The sequence below is a fragment of the Bubalus kerabau genome, chromosome 14 (assembly GCF_029407905.1).
Source record: "Bubalus kerabau isolate K-KA32 ecotype Philippines breed swamp buffalo chromosome 14, PCC_UOA_SB_1v2, whole genome shotgun sequence".
NCBI classification, from domain to species: domain Eukaryota; kingdom Metazoa; phylum Chordata; class Mammalia; order Artiodactyla; family Bovidae; genus Bubalus; species Bubalus kerabau.
This window is the reverse complement of record NC_073637.1, coordinates 16,925,755-16,943,975: the sequence shown is the minus strand read 5'-3', so window position 1 is coordinate 16,943,975 and position 18,221 is coordinate 16,925,755. Positions and strand designations below refer to the sequence as shown.

General features: G+C 41.8%; 1 protein-coding gene across 11 annotated transcripts in view; it reads left to right on the top strand.

Moving 5' to 3' along the window:
- The window catches only part of NSMCE2 (NSE2 (MMS21) homolog, SMC5-SMC6 complex SUMO ligase), a 237,249-nt gene that overhangs the window by 144,142 nt on the left and 74,886 nt on the right, over window positions 1-18,221 (top strand). The window contains exon 5 of one of the 11 annotated variants that reach the window (XM_055545808.1): window positions 7,853-7,983. The exons of 8 other annotated variants lie outside the window; for them this stretch is intronic. In XM_055545808.1, coding sequence (XP_055401783.1) covers window positions 7,853-7,941 — 89 coding nt within the window. In that variant the 3' untranslated portion in view covers window positions 7,942-7,983. Of the gene's footprint in view, window positions 1-7,586; window positions 7,661-7,852; window positions 7,984-9,004; window positions 9,243-18,221 lie in introns of those variants that run through there. 2 more of the 11 variants (XM_055545811.1, XM_055545810.1) reach the window with 2 other exon arrangements.

Below are 18,221 nucleotides of genomic sequence, written 5' to 3'. Positions count from 1 at the left end.
CATGTAGCATTCTGATACTCTGATACCCCCAGTTAGATGGCTTTTTGAAGACAGGGGCTATACTTTGTCTCTGGTTTTGCAGTGTCTGGCCCATAATTGGTGTCCTGGATGCTGGTCAAAGAACAGGTTCACAGTCCTGGACAAGGACCATGATGGCTGCTGCAAAATCAGGACTTCCCAGTTTCTCCCTTGAGTTTGCCCTGAAAGGAAGAGTGGAATTTAGTCCCAGGAAGTCTGAGTCAGAGCCCAGTGACCTGCTGCAATTGTTGTCATTGAAGTTTCTCTTCATTTTTCTGTTCATTGTAGACTTTATCCATCTATCTTCTGTACAGACTTTGCTCTTCAGTGAAGTGTCTTAAATAATGAAAGCAATACATGATCATAAGGACAAACAGTATCATCCATGTTTACCATCCATGGGAAGAGAGTTCATAGAACTATCAGTTCAGTTCAGTCGCTCAGTCATGTCCAACTCTTTGCAACCCCATGGACTGTAGCATGCCAGGCTTCCCTGTCCATCACCAACTCCCGGAGCTTGCTCAGACTTATGTCCATCGAGTTGGTGATGCCATCCAACCATCTCATCCTCTGTCATCCCCTTCTCATCCTGCCTTCAATCTTTCCCAGCATCAAGGTCTTTTCCAGTGAGTCAGTTCTTCGCATCAGGTGGCCAAGCATTGATATATACTTAATAGAACTGTATGGAGGTATAAATGATCCCTTTATTAAGATTTTGTTTTTCTGATGTATTGCTGAGTCTTTTTATATAGTTGGGAAGAACAGAAAAAGAAAACTCTCTCTAACTGATCATTTTCCTTACACTTGGTTTCTGAACAGTTTATGGGCATCCTTGAGAATTTCAGGTCCACAGTTGGGGATACACACAAAAAGAAAATGCTAGAAGTTTAAGATTAGAAGTAGAAGGAGAAAAAAGAAAAAGAACAACAGTAGATTTTTTTTCTTCCCTACTGAGTCTTAGCAGGTGCAAAGGGAGTTGAGGGCAAGGAAACAGACCTTGGAATTATATTCTGATATTTATTCAGAAGGATGAGGAGAAATGTCTCTGGGGATATCATAAGATTAAAAACTCAGATTCATAAATAAAAGACAGTGAATATTTTCTTTGAAGAACAGACATAGAAGCAGGACAAGGTTCCTTTCCTAAGCATATGTTCTTTTTATTGCTTTTCTTTAATGAGAATAGATCTATGTAGAGGCTTTCATCCTTATGGTATTTTAATGGAAGATTGTGAGAAATGAGACCAGAAGTTCAGGACCAAACTCCCAGGATAGGTGAAAGCTAGGCTAAGAAATCAATACTTTTATGTTACAAAGGAGATGTTGAACTATAGAAGAACTTTTGAGTCGGGGAGGGCCTAATTGGATTAATATTTTAAAATGTTCAACCTGGTGGCATTTTGGAGAAAAGAAACTGGAGATAGGAAGAGTGATTACTTTTGTGTTAAACAGTTAAATATCTTTGAACAGTATTTTTTGGTTGGTAAGATTAGAACTGTAAGCAAAGGGTTGCTAGAAGATGTGGCAGAGGACACCGGAAGTTGGGCACTGGAGCTTGCACTGGTTGTTAGAAGGAGTATGAGGTTAGAAAAAAAATCACCTCAAGGTTTTAGCATGAGTACCATAGAGAATGTCAGTCCATTTCCAAAAAATGCAAAAAGAACTGTTTGGGCTACGAAGGAACAGTTTCAAACATGTTTTCTTTGATGCAGCAATTGAAATATCTCTTAGGTTGTTGAGGGTACAGACCTGGAACTGGGAAAACAGATCAAGGCTAAAAGTGAATTATTTGGAAGTTGCATATCCAGATATAATGTTGGTGTTTTAGCAGGAACAACACTGAGGACTAAGATGGACAACATCCATTGGCTAAAAAGAGGAAGAAGGGCCATAAGGAGGGATGGTCTGAGATGGAGGAGGTGCAGGGTTCCACAGCAGCGCAGGAGCCAGGGGAGGAAGTGATTTCAGGAAGAATGATGTGGCCAGCAGTGCCAGAGCCTGCAGATCAAAACTAATGAGTAATCACAGGAGCTGTCTTAAGCTTAGAAGATGAAAATTGAGATCCAGGAGGAGGAAGAGTGTCGAAAAGTAGGAAGCTAAAATAAGAGATGGTTCTCTTGGATGACCACTGCGTGAACTATAACTGAAGTTAACTCAATAGATGATGTTATTCCTGGATGACTGGTGGACGTTTAAATCGCTCACATTTTACCACTTTCAAAGACTTTTTTAAAATTGGCAGATACCAGGGTAGAGATCATGTCTTATTTTTCTGTATTTTTAAGCTTCATAATTCGCTTTTTTATTTACACAAAATATGAGATTCTTGTGCACAGCTGTCTTTTCTCATCCTCCAAGATGATTTACGACAGATTTGGTGCTCCTACTTTGAGTAAGAGAAGCTGGTTTCTATAGGACTGATTTGGGTTTTCTGTGTCCCAAAGCATGCCCAAGCGGGGAAGTAAAATACTGTTTTTCTTTCATTTTTTCTCCTGTATCTGGGGAGCAGACAAAACCATACCCCTTTAAAATGGCACTCCTCTGTATGCCACTCACTGTTTGATTTATTTCCTGTCCCTGTCATAACTTTGATGCAGAATTTTTCTTTACAGCAGGGTTTCTGATAGGTGTGAACATTCTGTGATCACAGCTTTCTACAGAATCATTAAGGCTCTTGTATTATGTTTCAAGTGTTTGCTTTTTGGCAATAGTTCATGGAATCTGACCAAATCTAAACGCTTAAAGGGCAAACTTGCATGGTTGAGGTCTGCATTACAAAGTATAACTTGGTTCACTTGAGTCTTAATAACAAGACATTCTGCACCAGTTATCATTATCATCAACTGTATTTAAAAACATCCATCAAATTAATTGCTCAAGAGCCCTTTACCAAGCTGAGAGTGTAACAACAAAAAAAAAGACATAACTGGTTACCGTGTCTTCTGGAAGCCTCTGTACATGCATTCATTCATTCATTCATTCACTTAACATTTATTGGGTATGTATGTGGTTTATGGCAGGTTGAAATAAAGGCCAGTCACTGCCCTTAGGGTTCTTCAGGACTAGTATCTTTACAAGTAACAAGAATATCAATATAGTGTAGTAGATATTATAGTAGTAGTGGTAAGCAAAGAGAGAGAGAGTGACTGGAGGATGATAAGGAGAGCGGTTAAAAAATAAAATGAAGTTGGAGACAGTGTAGAAAAATTCCTTTATCACTTGCAAAAGAATCTGAATTTTATCCTGAAAGCAATGGCCTGCACTGAACTGTTAACAAACAAAATCAAGTCCTGGCCATCATTATGTTATGTGCAGGGGTCGGATGATGACCAGTCTGTTTAAGAGGGGAGGGGAAACTGAAGCAGGAAGCTGATCTAAGACTGTTGCAGTCATTGGGTAAGTGAAGAGAGTCTCATCTAAGGCTCTATCAGGATGGTCAAAGAGAAAGAATTTGGGAGAGATTTGGAGGTAGCAATAACCAGTTGGATGGAGGAGATAGAGAGACAGAGTAAAGTCAAGGACAAGTTTCCAACTTAAATTCCCTAGGATGGCAGGGGGAGAGGGTGGACAAAAGACAGAGGTGTCAGCCTTTGGCTCTCTAACAGGAGGGGGGTGACAGCTGCTGAGTCACCCTAGGCTGATTCAGCCATGACATGAATCCTACCTGTTCATCTTTGAAACCAACGATGAAATGGCTTTGGCCTCTTAACACTGAGACCTTTGGAATCGTGCTGAATAGGTATGAATCAGGTTTCATAGGTGGGAACCCTGGAGTTCCTGCATCAGGGTTCTGCAGAACATATAAAAATGCTTTATTTTATTGCAGTGGGATACCCTTCTGATAGTGGCTTTCGGGCCTGCCTTTTTTTTTTTTTTTTAATTGCAAGATATTTGCTTTACAATATTGTGCTGGTTTCTGCCATACATTAACATGAATCAGCCACAGGTATACAAATGTCCCCTCCCTCTTGAGCCTCATTCCCATCTCCCACCCCTGTAGGTTGTCACAGGGCGCTGGGTTGAGCTCTCTGTGTCACACGGCAAGTTCCTGCTGGCTGTTTGACATGTGGTAGTATGTATGTTTCCACTCTTGATCCATCCCACCCTCTCCCTTCCACGCTGTCCGCAAGTCTGTTCTCTCCTTCTGCGTCTCCATTGCTGCCCTAAAATAGGTTCATCAGTTCAGTCCTGCTTTTTAATACTCTGTAATCGTATGTTTTACATTTCACCTTGATAATGATTATGGTACTTAGCACTTTGCATCTTCAGGGAATTCAAGCACATTAAATGATCTGCATGATATCCCTGTGAGTTACTCAGTGGGGATTACTACCCCATTTTCCAGATGGGAAAACCCAGAGAGTTACTCAGGGACTTGCCCAAGGCAACGCAGGCTCACATGGACAGGACTGAACTTTGAGCCTGTAGCTGCCTTTATCTTATCGTACTCGTTGTACTAATAAATTTACTGTCAGTCTTAACTTATTAGATCATGTTTGTTGCTTCACTTATTCAAGAATCTCAGCATTTAGCTCTCGAAAAGGGTAGGATACAGGAAAGAGTGAAAGTGACAAAATGGCTAAGCCCTGCATGTGGGGTGCAGGCGGGGGTGGAGGGGTTGCTGGGAATAGTAATTATAACCAAGTCTCAACTCTGGTATAGCCAGGGAAAGAATTTTCATTTTCCAGTGACATCCAATGAAGTGACGTTTTCAGCAAACAGACCAGCCAGGCGTTATGTCGGGGAGTCTCCTGTGGCACTTTTGGTGCAACTTTAGCAATACACAGAGCAAGAAAACAGTTACGGAAATCACCTTTTTAATATAAATATAGAACTGTGTGGTCTGGTCAAAAGAAAACAGACTTTTCACCTAGAGCAAGACAGACCTGGGTTGAAACCTCTCCTAAGGCAGAGCTGAATGACTCTGGGCCAGATCCTTGTCCCCAGCAGGTAGAAAGAATTGGATGATGATGTATGTCAACTGCCTGGCATGGAACCTGACAATTAGGGCTTCATTAATGCTTGCTGTTATTTTTATCCTCATTCAGAAACAAGAGGTAATGCTCTAAAGGCCCTTTGATTTTTTTCTTTTTTTTTTTTTCTCCTGTTGAATGACTGGACCAGGTAAAGTCAACTTTTGAGGAATGACAGCTTCTTAAAGAAGCCAGGGAAACATTTTGATCTTGAGTCAACTAGACACAGTATCAGCCCTTGTTCACTGACAAATATGGGAAGGTAATTTTGGTAGGTCAGTCATCAGTGGTGCCTTCCAAAACATTATAGTCATGTTACAGTAAACTTTTTATATTTGTTGCGTCACAAAGATTTATTGAAGTGATAAAAGTTATTATGGAAAACAGTGTGCAGTAACTATGGTAACAGTTATTTGATCTCACAGTAATTAGCTAAGCATTTAGTTGCACAATACTTTCACAATGCCTTCCTGGTTAGTTCATTAAACAAAATTAGCTTTTGTTTGAACTGCCTTGCTACAGTGTCCTAAATTTGATTTTAGTTCAAAAGAGTTGGAAAGTGTATTTTAAGACTACCTTTCCAACTTAGAGTTTATGGACATATTTGAGGTTGCAACTGGTTTTTATTTAATTCTTTATTTATCCCACAGTGTGATTGTGATTCCTCAGTTTATCCTCTCAAGCGTGTCTTTCAGTTTAGTAGAGTGGGCTAGGACATGGTATGATGTTGGAGACCAGCTTCTGAATTCTGGCCCTGTTTCTGACTCAGACTGTGGTTTGGGGTCAGCTGGTGCCCTTATGACCGAGTTTCTGTACCTGTGAAATTGAAGTGCTGTGTTTCAAGTGTTAGAACCCTGAGATCTCATGAAAGTGGTCATTTCCTGATGGCCTGCGGGTCCTCCAGTGGGACCTGGAGAAGGTAGATGCCCAGGTTTTCTCAGGCAACCCCTTCCCACGGCCTCTTCTGCCCTGCTCAGCATAACTCATGCTGTGTTCAGGTTCCTCTCCTTTTGCAAGATAGATTGTACCACAGATGAGTCACCGAAGTGATGATGTCATTCTCAGAGGACTTCCAGGGCTCTTACAGGCCCTCTCAAACTGCGTTCCAAAAAGGCATATCTACTCTACGTCCCTCCCTGCTCACCCCTAGTCTCCAGGCAGGACATAACCCAAACCGTTTGGCAGGTGAGAGACCCTCAGTACAAAGGAAAGCTTTGAGTGCTCGAGATTTCAAAACAAAGATAATGAAAATGAAATCCAAAAAAATGTTATAACTTACTAAAACTGAGAGAGTTCCAAAGTAAATTTGTATTAACTTCATTTTAGTTCCTGTCAACTTAGTGATTTTATTTTTTAGTTCACTTAACTTTTTTTTAAAGACAAGACTGGCTTTTAAAAATCGGTGCTTTCTGAGTCGTGAGGCAAGCTCTTCTTCTCTCAATTAACTGGACGTCACCTGCACTTTTCCACTGGGCACATGTTTCAGGGGCCGTGACTATTCCAGTTCTATGCCTGTTTATTTGCCTTGTTAGACTGATTTCTAGGTAGGATAAATGTAGCTTTAGTTTTGCCAACTAGGGTTAGAATTCTAATGATAAAAATCTGCTTGTGCTTGGTTGCTCTTGAAATTTCTTTGGCCAATCTGAAGACAGTAAAAATAAGGGACTTCCCTGGTAGTCCAGTGGTTAAGAATCTGCCCTGCAATGTAGGGGACTCAGGTTCAATCCTTGGTCAGAGAACCAAGATCTCATCTGCCTCCCAGCAACGAAGCCCACGTGCTGCAACTACTGAGTCCTCAGGCAACAGAGAGTTGGAGGGCTGCAGCTAAGACCTGGGGCAGGCAAAAATAAATGAATTAATTAGTTAAAATAATAATAGAATGATAAGTTATCCCTGGTGGCTTGAGCACCTAACTCTTTATTTTTTCCTCTTCTTCCCCATTTCTTTATCCTATATGATTTGAGCATCTAAGCTGGATACGACTCGTTACACCTCTGTTCCCTTTTAGATATGTTTCCTTCTTCAAAGAGTAATATCTCTAACCCCATTTAGAAAAAATGTGATGTCCTTTGATGCAGCTCTCATTGCAGCTTCTATGAAACTTTCCCCAATTTCTCTCCCACCCTGTTCCCTGACTCTCCCATGTCATTTGTACCCAAATTCTTGGGCATACTTAACATTGTACATTTTAACTTTGGGTGAAAACAATCATCCTTTGTGTTAACAATGAACTCCCCCAGAGATAAACCACTCTGTATTCCTCCCCATATCTTCCCATGGGATCCAGCATGTAAGACCATGCCCATGGCCAGCCAGCCAGTGTATTAGCTCCATCTCATCACTCCCTGACTTCCTAAACCCTGGTCGTCTGTATTTTCTCTTGTTGCCAAGCCCAGGTGGTACTCCTGATAGCTCAGTTGGTAAATAATCCATCTGCAATGCAGGAGACTCTGGTTCGATCCCTGGGTTGGGAAGATTCCCTGGAGAAGGGAAAGGCTACCCATTCCAGTATTCTGGCCTAGAGAATTCCATGTATAGCCCATGGGGTCACAAAGAGTTGGACACAACTGAGCAACTTTCACTTTCACTTTGCAGGTGGTACTAGTGGTGAAGAACCCACCTTTCAGTGCAGGAGACTAAGGACTCGTATTTGATCCCTGGGTCAGGAAGATTCCCTGGAGGAGGAAATGACAGCCTACTCCAGTATTCTTGCCTGGAAAATCCCATGGACAGAGGAGCCTGGCGGGTTGCCGTCCATGGGGTCACAGAGAGGCAGACACAACTGAGCACACACACATACACTCACACCACCCTGGATATTTACCCTCCGAATTCTCAAATTTTTACCTTCTGTTCTCTAGACCTACAGAATTTTCTATGTATCAGCCTCCAGTCACTTCAGGAAAAGAGGAAGGGACGTTCAGTTTATAGAGCACCCCATGTGTTTTAGGTCCTGTGCAGTGTGTTTTAGTCATTCCCACAACCATGTGAGGTAAGTTTTAATATCCACATTTGTTGTATGAGAAACTAAGGTTCAGAAAGATTAAGTGGCATAAGAAGCTAATTTTACTGGAAGACCTAGTATTTGAACATAGGACTCACTGTCTCCAAAACCCAACCTCTTTCACTTTTTCTAATCCATTGGCTCCATTTTGATGACTCATCCCAACATGAATTCCACACTAAGCCAATTCATTAAAGCAGTCTCCGCCACCCTGTATTCCTTTGATCTCTTGGCCTTCTGCTGTGCTATCAGCCAGCCAGAGGTCTCCACCTGCTTTGGGTCTCCTGTCCTGCTCTAGTGCTCTAGATCTTTCCTAAAGAAGTCACACAGATTCTTCCAGACATGACTTTTTACAGAGACAGGCTGCCCAGTTGCATTTAGACAAAGAACACCTAACTCCCCCCACCGCCCCCCAGCCCCTGCAGTGCCCGTGGTGGACCCTGACAAACAGTCATGCATACCTTCTCAGTATAGCCTTCCAGGAAGCCATTACTAACCAATGAGGATTGAGATAGGAAATAAAACCTGTTTGCCTCTTTGATCTACTCCCTGACTTGCTGTTGCTGAGTCATTTTCCGACTCTGTTAGTCTTACCACTAACAAAGGAACTTAACACCCTAGAACCCTCTTCCTTACTCCTAAAAAACTGGGTGCCTGATTGTTTTCTGGACGCAACTTTGCTTTGCTTTTGCTTTTGCTGATTCTTCTACATGGCCCACCATGTGGCCCACCTTCCTCATGTCATCCTATCTGTAAACTAATTTCGTAATTGTAGTCCCACTTTATTGTAAGTTTCATTGAAGGCAAATGTGCATGTACTGTTCCTCATTGTATATACAGTGCCTGATAGAGTATCTGACACATGGTAGAAACTCAGCAAGCATCTGAATAAAGAAAGAAGGAAAGAAAAATGGAAGGAAGGATGTATTTGGCACATATATACTACACATATATCTTTTCATTTCCTCCTAATGACCCCAAAAACTCAGTGTTATTATCTCTATTCCAGATGAGCAAATGGAAGCCCATAGAAGTGACTCTGCCAGTAAATGGAAGAGCCTGTGAAACATCTCTCACAGACCTGCCCAAATGTCATCTCTTCTGGAAAGCCTTTAGTTATTCCCTCAGCCAGGACTGCAGCACCACACACCTGTGGGGGACCCCATTCACATAGGTGGCACTGTGACTGGCGCCCCCTGGAGTCATGCCATATGTGGCTCTCGTGACAGCTCCCTCTGTGTTTTCACGGTGCTTGTTATTCAGTTGCTGTCATGTCTGACCCTTCACAACCCCATGGACTGCAATACACCAGGCTTCTCTGTCCTTCATTATCTCCTAGAGTTTGTTCATACTCGTGTCCATTGAGTTGATGATGCCATCCTACCATCTCATCCTCTGTTGTCCCCTTCTCCTCCTGCCTTCAATCTTTCCCAGCTTCAGGGTGTTTTCCAGTGAGTCAGCTGTTCACATCAAGTGGCCAAAGTATTGGAGCTTCAGCTTCAGCATCAGTCCTCCCAATGAATATTGAGGATTGATTTCCGTTAGGATTGACTGGTTTGATCTCCTTGCTGTCCCAGGGACTCTCAAGAGTCTTCTCCAGCACCATAGTTCAAAAGCATCAATTCTTTGGCGCTCAGCCTTCGTTATGGTCCAACTCTCACATCCGTTACATGACTACTGGGGGAAAAGTACATGGCACTTGAGGTCTTGCTTACAGCAGTTTTCACACTTTGCCTTACATCCTGTATTAAAGTGCTGTATCCCCTACCTATATCCCCTAACCTCAAGGTTATAAAAATCTTGAGGGGCAGAAAAGTGCTTTCTGCATCCGTGTCTCTCTTTTTTAATAATTTTATTTATGTAATTTTAATTTTTTCCTCTGTGCTAGGTCTTCTTTGCTGAACGAGCTTTTCTCTGGTTTGCAGTGTGCAGGCTTCCCACTGTGGTGGCTTCTCTTGGTGCAGAGCTCGGTCTCTAGGGCAACACAGGCTTCAGGAGTTGTGGCTCCCAGGCTGTAGAGTGCAAGCTCAATAGTTGTGGTGCACAGGCTTAGCTGTTCCATGGCATGTGGGATCTTCCTGAACCAGGGTTTGAACCCTTGTCTCCTGCATGGCAGGCGAATTCCTTGCCGCTGAGTCACCAGGGAAGCCCTGCGTCTGTGTCTCCTTTGGGAAGTACACTGAGTGACTGTTGAATGACACTGAGTGTCAGCCATCCTGTCTCCTGTTTACTGAGTTTGCACCTTTGTGACATGAGCTCTGCTAGCCACTCTTCCTCCCTCTGTGCCCCCTCCTCTATGCCCAGCCTGTATCTTTCCTGCCAGTTCCAGAGGAAGGCATCTCCTCCTCAGATGGCCTCTCCCTAGCTGTTCGGGTCAAGGCCATCACTCTATTCATTAGCCAGGAGAGGCACAATGACTAAATGGTATTGTATTTTGCAAGAACTTCAAAAATGTTAGCAATCTTGAAAGAAAAACTATTAGCTCCAAAACACAAAAAAGTACAGTGTCAAAAATAAGCAAACAAAACCAAATATTTTATCATCTTCATAAAATGTTAAATTTAGTGGTGATTTACTGAGAAGTCAGCAAACTGTAAATTAATTGAGTAGCTGATGGCCAAATAACTTAAAAAACAAAACTACAGAACTTCTTGCATAACTGTTTTGGCCGTAAAATTATTTTCAATTTGGGTTCTGAATACAGCTCTTAGTGTGTTTGATATGATGTTTTGGTGGGAGGGGGGTTCCAAAAAACTAAACATACTTGAGATTTTAAAAATAAATTGTCTATGTTTGCAATGCTGTGCACATAGACCAGGGAGCATTTGCTGGATTTTAATCGGTTGCCGTTAAATGATGGTGATTTTTTTGTTACGGAAGGAAGGAAGCATGAATATTTTATCTTTTATTCTGTTGTGTTTTACTTTATCTTACTGATAAAAAAAGAAAGAAAGAAAGAACGAAGGGAATTCTCCCCCCTTGTGAGGAATGAGTGCCACATTCCTACATGCATACTGAGCAATCTTTGGGCCCTTGAGACTTCATGAATGTTGTGTCATAGCCCTGGTCTCGGGTTTACTTGCCATCCTTCTAGTTCCTTCTGTGAGTATAGGACGTTGAGGGAGGCACACAAGACGTGAGGGCATAAGGGTGGAGCCAGTGCAGCCAAGGGATGCTGAGTCCAGGACCTGGGAGCAGCGTGAGAGCAAAGGCACATGAGCTCATAAATGTGGGAACTGACCTCTTCCCCCTTCACTGTAGGGGGGACTCAAAGTGCGGTGGCTTCCCCTCTGCAGAGCTCAGGCTCTAGGCACCGGAGCTTCAGTGATTGCAGCACGTGGGCTCAGTAGTTGTGGCGCACAGACTTCGTTGCTCCCGGGCGTGTGGAATCTTCCCCTACCGGGGATCACCCATGTCCTCTGCACTGGCAAGTGGAACCTTAACCACCGGACCACCAGCGAAGTTCCTGAACCATTGCTTTGGTTGCTGATTATTCGGCAACCCTGTGGACAGTATGGTAGAGATATTTCCTCAGCAATGAGTGTTGAGTATTTAAAAGGAACATGGATTTTCGCACGCTTTTGCTTCAATCAGGAGAGTTCCCCCCTTTCTTGTGAATGTACTCTTCATTTCATAATATAAATTGCCATCCCAGAAGATGATGTTTGCTTTAACCTGTTCGAAAACTGCTATAGATTTCACCAGCTTCCACTGATTCTGCCTAATGTTCGTATGTTATTGATGCTGGAGGTTCTTACCTAATGCTCCCTCCTTACTAACTGTCCAGCAAGTATTCAGCTCCCCGAGAGAAGCAGGCTGGGATTAGAGTTGAGGAACAGTCAGGTGGAGGTCAGAGCCATAGTCCAGGGTGAAAGTGTAAAGTCTGTTACTTGCATTATGCGTTTATATAGTTATTTGGTTGTTGTTCAGTCGCTAAGTCAAATGCATCAACTGTAACCACCATGAAGGGAGTTGTTTTCATTTTTAAGTAAGTGGATTCCTGTGATCTACGGTTTCCAAAAGTTTATAGTTGCCAGTTAGATACGCATGTTTTTTTCTAAGGCAATCATCAAAAAGGACATTCCACTCTTATTACAAAGCTAATTTGGGGGTAAATATTTTGATAGATGCGGCTCAGTGCACCTGGGGTCTGAGAGAGCCATGGCCGAGCCGAGGCAGTTCACACAGATGCCGCACTGAGACAGACCAAGGGTTGTTTTTTCTCCCCATGTATATCGCAAATGGTGGATTGTGGTGGCGTGACTGTTAACATTTTCTTTGCCACTGTCAGCAAAGTAGCTTCCTTATGAAAAATGGTCTTGTTATTTAAAATGATAATGACCATACTAAGACTTCTCTCAAATAAATTTACAACAGCGTAGATGACAAATACAAACATTTTAGGTAAGAGACCTACAATCATTAGAATCAAGGTGCTGGACTGGAATAATAAGAACTGCTACATTAGGACCAGATAAACCTAAGTGTTTAGGGCTGGAACATTTACCAGCCATATGGCCAGAAAGATGCATTAAGAGGGGTAGATTGCTACTTTGATTTTTCTCTCTTTTTTTTTTCTTTTTCAAAGCTTAGAGTTGGAACAGTAAGCAGAGTTAAATCACAACTTATAATGTATTAAAATAATCAAGTACATCATCCAACTTAGTTGTTAGCAAATAAACATGCACATTTAAAACAGTGACTGCTTGCCTGTCTTCTGGCAGATCGGTTGCATTAAATAACATTTTAAAATTGTAACACTTTTTTTTCTTTGAGCTACAGTCTTGTCTTTCATCAGCCTTAAAAAAATGTGCCCTTGTGAAGGTGGCATTGTTTATTTGCAGAGAAATGACAGGGTATACCGAGCACAGTCTTCTACACGCTTCATGAATTAGCAAGCAGCGCCTTGAACTCTATACCACTGAGCATGTATTTCATTTGTCACTTTTTGTTTTCCTGCTGGAGTATAAATTCCTTGATGCAGGAAGCATCTTTATGTCCTCATCCAGAGGGGACTGAATAGAAGTTGGTGTATTCTAAATTTAGTCTTGTGTTTCTGCTAGAGAAAAATAGGTCCAAGCATTGCCTCAGTGAGAGCCTGCATAAATTCAGTAACTGAATTTGATTTTCCAAAGAGTATTTCTAAATTGACAAAATGTCCTTTTAAAACCATTTACCTAAAATGTTCTGATTGCAACATCTGCTAAGCCTATTATGTTCTCTTATTAAACAGTTTTACTGTTCTGTGTGCAAACTGCCTATTCAAAGCAATAAAGCTGAGTTGACTGCAGACTTTCTAAAAAGCAGGATTTTTTTTTTAATAGTGAAAGAAACTGCTTATTTCCTATCATTATATATAATAATAAAACCAAAAAAAAAAAGAAATTCAGAAAAGATTCTGTTAACCTCCTTAAGAAAAAGAAAGTTACTATTTGAAGTCTAGTGGGTTTTAATAAAAAATGATACTGAATGTGTAATTTTAGCTATCCTTTTGGCTCCTTAAATGTTTTTTAGGTTTTTGTTGGGGCCCTAAACAGAAGAAAGTCCTTCAGTGTCTATAGATGCTTTATTTAAGGCACAGAATTCAGTAGCAGTTCACTGACTAATTGAGGAAATATTCTTATTACATTATAAAATTCAAAACTCGGTAAGGGAAATCTCTTTTTATACTGGTGTAGTTTATCTATAACTATATTTGGGTCAAATAGACATGTTTAAGATTTTTTCAAAAGCATAGTTGCCTCCCTAGCTGCTGCTCTTCTGGGCTCCAGGCTACCTAAATAGTAGCACAACTGCAGAGACCACAGAATTTGGAGGAAAGAAAATCCTACCCACCCGGAAGGGGTCAATGAATGCCAGTGTCAACTTTTTGCCTACGACACATGTGACAATTATAAGCAGATTAGGATGGCATTAAAAGAGAATCAGTTTCCACCAGTAACAGCCTTTCTTCCTTAAAGCACGTGGGTGAGATATAGTTTGCTCTTTGCCCAAACCATGCAGAGGACTGCACAACGGCACAGGCCGTTTGACCTGGAGCCAGTTAAAGGATGCTGGCCCAGGGTGTAACTTTTATGGTAGTGCTGGAATGCTGGAGACATTCTAAGTTTGGAGACAACTAAGCCGTGTTGAGAGCAAGCTGTTGGTTTATCTGCAGTAAAGAGGAAATCTCAGTCACTAAATGACTAAAAATGTTAATGTACTTTACAGAAAGGCTGGCCGAGTAGTCTATTTGGTATATTGAAATGGTGATTTAAGAATCTTAGAAGGCTCTAATGCCCTTCCACATCTTCTTTACACTCTTATCTAGCTCATAGTTTACAAACTCAGAATCGGGTAGGGGCCACGGAAGAAAATAAATTAGATAAATCTGGTCCCATGGAAATTGGTTAACTAGAGAGCAGATGCCCTGTCTAGTAGCATATCTTGCAGTTTTTCTAGAGAATTTGAAAATTGGGACTTTTGAATGAAATCTCTTAGTTTTTAAATACTAGCTGTTGGGTGGAAATTTAAAAGCAATATGTAGCCAAACAAAATTTATTTGCAGGCTGCATGTGATTGGTGCATATTATACCTGCTTCACTGATTTCCTTGATTTGAGAGTCAGAATTTATCCTTTTGATTTCGGGCTTTTGTCTGTTAATTTTAAAACACAGCTATAGGGGCTTCCCTGGTGGCTCAGTGGTAAAGAATCTGCCTGCCAATGCAGGAGACATGCTTCGATCCCTGGATTGGGAAGATCCCACATAACATGGAGCAGTTAAGCCTGTGTACCACAACTACTGTGCCTGTTGTCTAGAGCCCATGCTCTGCAGCAGAAACCACCACAATGAGAAGCCCATGCACTGCAGTGAAGAGTAGCCCCTGCTCGCTGGAACTAGAGAAAAACCACACAACAGCAAAGAGCGAGTACAGCCACAAATTTTAAAAAAATATATAAAATTTAAAAAAGCAACTGTAACCCTAAGAAAGTCAGCCTTTCAGTATGTCCATGAAGACTTGGTAGTTTCTGTTGAGTTCAGCTCAGCACACAGTTACTATGCATCATCTGTGGATCATACACTGAGCTCGGGCACAGTGATGACAGGGATACCCTACAGCCCACGCCTTCCAAGTATCTGTCTGCTGTGCCAGGCAGGATGCCCTGTGTTACACAGGACTTGGAGCTCCAGTGCAGAGCCGTATTAGACAACCTTGGACTCTCCTTCTTGCACAAATTTTGCCTACATTGTAGATGGAAATTATGAAAACACTTGATGGAGGCAGCTATACTATCATAGGAAGAAGGCTCTTTAGCATAGATGTTGAAAGAGCATGTCATAATGCAAACTGCCTGAATTAGAATCTGGATTGTACGTCTTGATAATTGTGGGACCTTGGGCATACTATACTAGGGCTTCCCTGGTAGTTCAGACGTTAAAGGGACTGCCTGCAATGCAGGAGACCTGGGTTTGATCCCTGGGTCAGGAAGATCCCCTGGAGAAGGAAATGGCAACCCACTCTAGTACTCTTGCCTGGAAAATTCCATGGATGGAGGAGCCTGGTAGGCTACACTACATGGGCTTGCAAAGAGTTGGACACGACTGAGAAACTTCGCTGATTCACTGGGCATACTGTGGGCTTCCCTGGTGGGCATACTGTGTAATCTCTCTGTGGTCCCACAGTACACGTTCTATAAGTGAGGGCAATAATAATATCTGTTGTAGAATTATGATGATGATGAAATAAGGTAATGTTATATTTGAAGCTCTGAGCACAGTGCCTAGCACATGGTCAGTTATTAGCTACTGCTACTATTGTTCTCAGAATCAAGAGAACTGATTTTGGGCACCCATTCTGCCTCTTTCAGTAGATATGACCAACCAGAAATCACTTAGCCTCTAAGTGAGTATCACTAAGATTAGGATAATGTGAAGATTAAGTGAGATTGCGTATTATAACACATAAAGGGATACATAGATGAAAAGTATTATTTGATAATAGAAAAGGGCTGTCAACATAACAGCATGGGGAGGGGGCAGGATCCTAATGACATCACATGATCAATATATTGATCACAGGGGAAACCCAAGGCCAATTTTTGCCTATTTCTGAAAAAAATTTTTTTTTATTTTGGGATACTTCCACTTTGTTAAAAAAAAAAAAAAATACTCCCTTAAGGAGAGAGTATCTCCTCAATGCTCACAACTCCTTTATTCAGCTTGCTTTAGAAGAGTTCCAAGCTGTGGCTAAGACTCAAGATGACACACAGGTGCAGAGCTAAGGCTGTAATCTACTTCAGAGTGTGAGACACCCAGCAGAGCAGCCCAGGATCTTGACACCAACCAATCCATTAGTTAGAAATGAGCAAACAGGATGAGAGAGATTCCACCCAGATCCAGCACTGTTGAACCAGTGATCTTTGCACCACCTCAAGAAACTTAGATTCTGTCATTGTTAGGATTTCAGCTGCCTCTCTGACTTCCCATGTTTTTTGAAGACAGCATTCCAGTGAGTTTTGGTATCTTTAAATGTTTTGAGGAGGAAAATGATGTCATGGGTATAGGAGCACCTACAGAGCTTCTAGGCTGGGCTCAATGAATGTTACTTGAATCTGAATCTAAAAAACTTTACTGCATCACTTTATTCTGTGGTAATATTAGCATAAATACTAACAACAACAGCAGCAAAAGGTGTAGTACCACAGTCCGGGGAGCACTTTCTTTTTGTTTGGTGAAAAAAAAAATAGCTTAATACAACCAGATGAAAATAGGTTGATCCAAAGAGTGAAAACCCTGTTCCCCTCTTGAGCTTGTGGAGAGAGAGCTCATTTGTGCGTACTCTTTTTATAGCTAATGTGCTAATTGGCCCAGAGATAACACCTGTGTGATTTATTTTTAAAAATCTTACTGAAATCTCTATCTCGGTAAGATTCTAGGAAAGAATAGCAACAGCTGGCCCCACATGTGCTTGAATGATGCCATGTGAAAAAGATTGTAAATATAGTTGAAATTGGAGTCCAATGTATCTCTGTGCTACAGGGTATCAATGGAGCTAGATCTGAAGGAGCTTATCATTAAAATAACCTAAAACTAAAATGGTGTGATTTGCTCTGGAGAGCACCAAATATTTACCTTAAGTAATCTCTGTTAGCAAACTTGAACATTAATTGGTCCATTCCCACTTGCCAGATGGGGAGAAATACCAGCGCTCGGAGAAGCAAAAATAATCACACAGGTCCAAGAAAATAGCTTTTTATAAGAAGTCTTCGTCACATTTGATACCTCAGGAAGGCCTTTTTCTATTTTTCTCAGCCCTTGAATTTCATAGCACCTGAGTTAGCAGCTCTTGACATCCCAAATTCCTTCCCTCTCTCCCTCCCTTTCTTCTTCCTTTCTTTCCTTCCTTCCTTCAACAGATATTTCTTAAATACACACTGTGTGCTTAGTACTTTATTACACCCTGGGGATCCAGAGAAAAATAAAGTAGATACAGTTTTTTACTCTCAACAGAGTATTTAAGTGATCTAGTGGATTTTATGCTTTAAACATGGAGGCTTAGATAATACTGTAACAAAGCTCTTAATAAATAGCAGTAAATAACACCTATATGTGAAAAGAATACAAGATTCTGGGAAGTCTGTAACCACAGGTCCAATATAATAGGTACCATTTATTGAGCACTTGTAATATGCCAGGAATTCCATACACACACACACACACACACACACACACTTACATAATTACCCAGTGTTGTACATGCTAAGTTGCTTCAGTTGTGTCTGACTCTTTGCGCCCCATGGACTGTAGCCCACCAGGCTCCTCTGTCCATGGGATTCTCCAGGCAAGAATACTGGAGAGGGTTGCCTTGCCCTTCTCCAGGGGATCTTCCCGACCCAGGAATTGAACCCGTGTCTCTTAGTCTCCTGCATTGACAGGTGAGTTCTTTGCCACTAGCGCCACCTGGAAACCGTAACGTTCTGAAAGTGAAGTCGCTCAGTCGTGTCCGACTCTTTGCGACCTTGTGGACTGTAGCCCACCAGGCTCCTCCATCCATGGGATTCTCCAGGCAAGAATACTGGAGTGGATTGCCATTTCCTTCTCCAGGGGATCTTCCCCACCCAGGGATCGAACCCAGATCTCCCACATTGCAGGCAGATACTTTAACCTCTGAGCCACCAGGGACTCCCTTAACATTCTGAAGGTGGATGTTATTATCCCAATTTACAGATGAGGAAACTGAAGCTC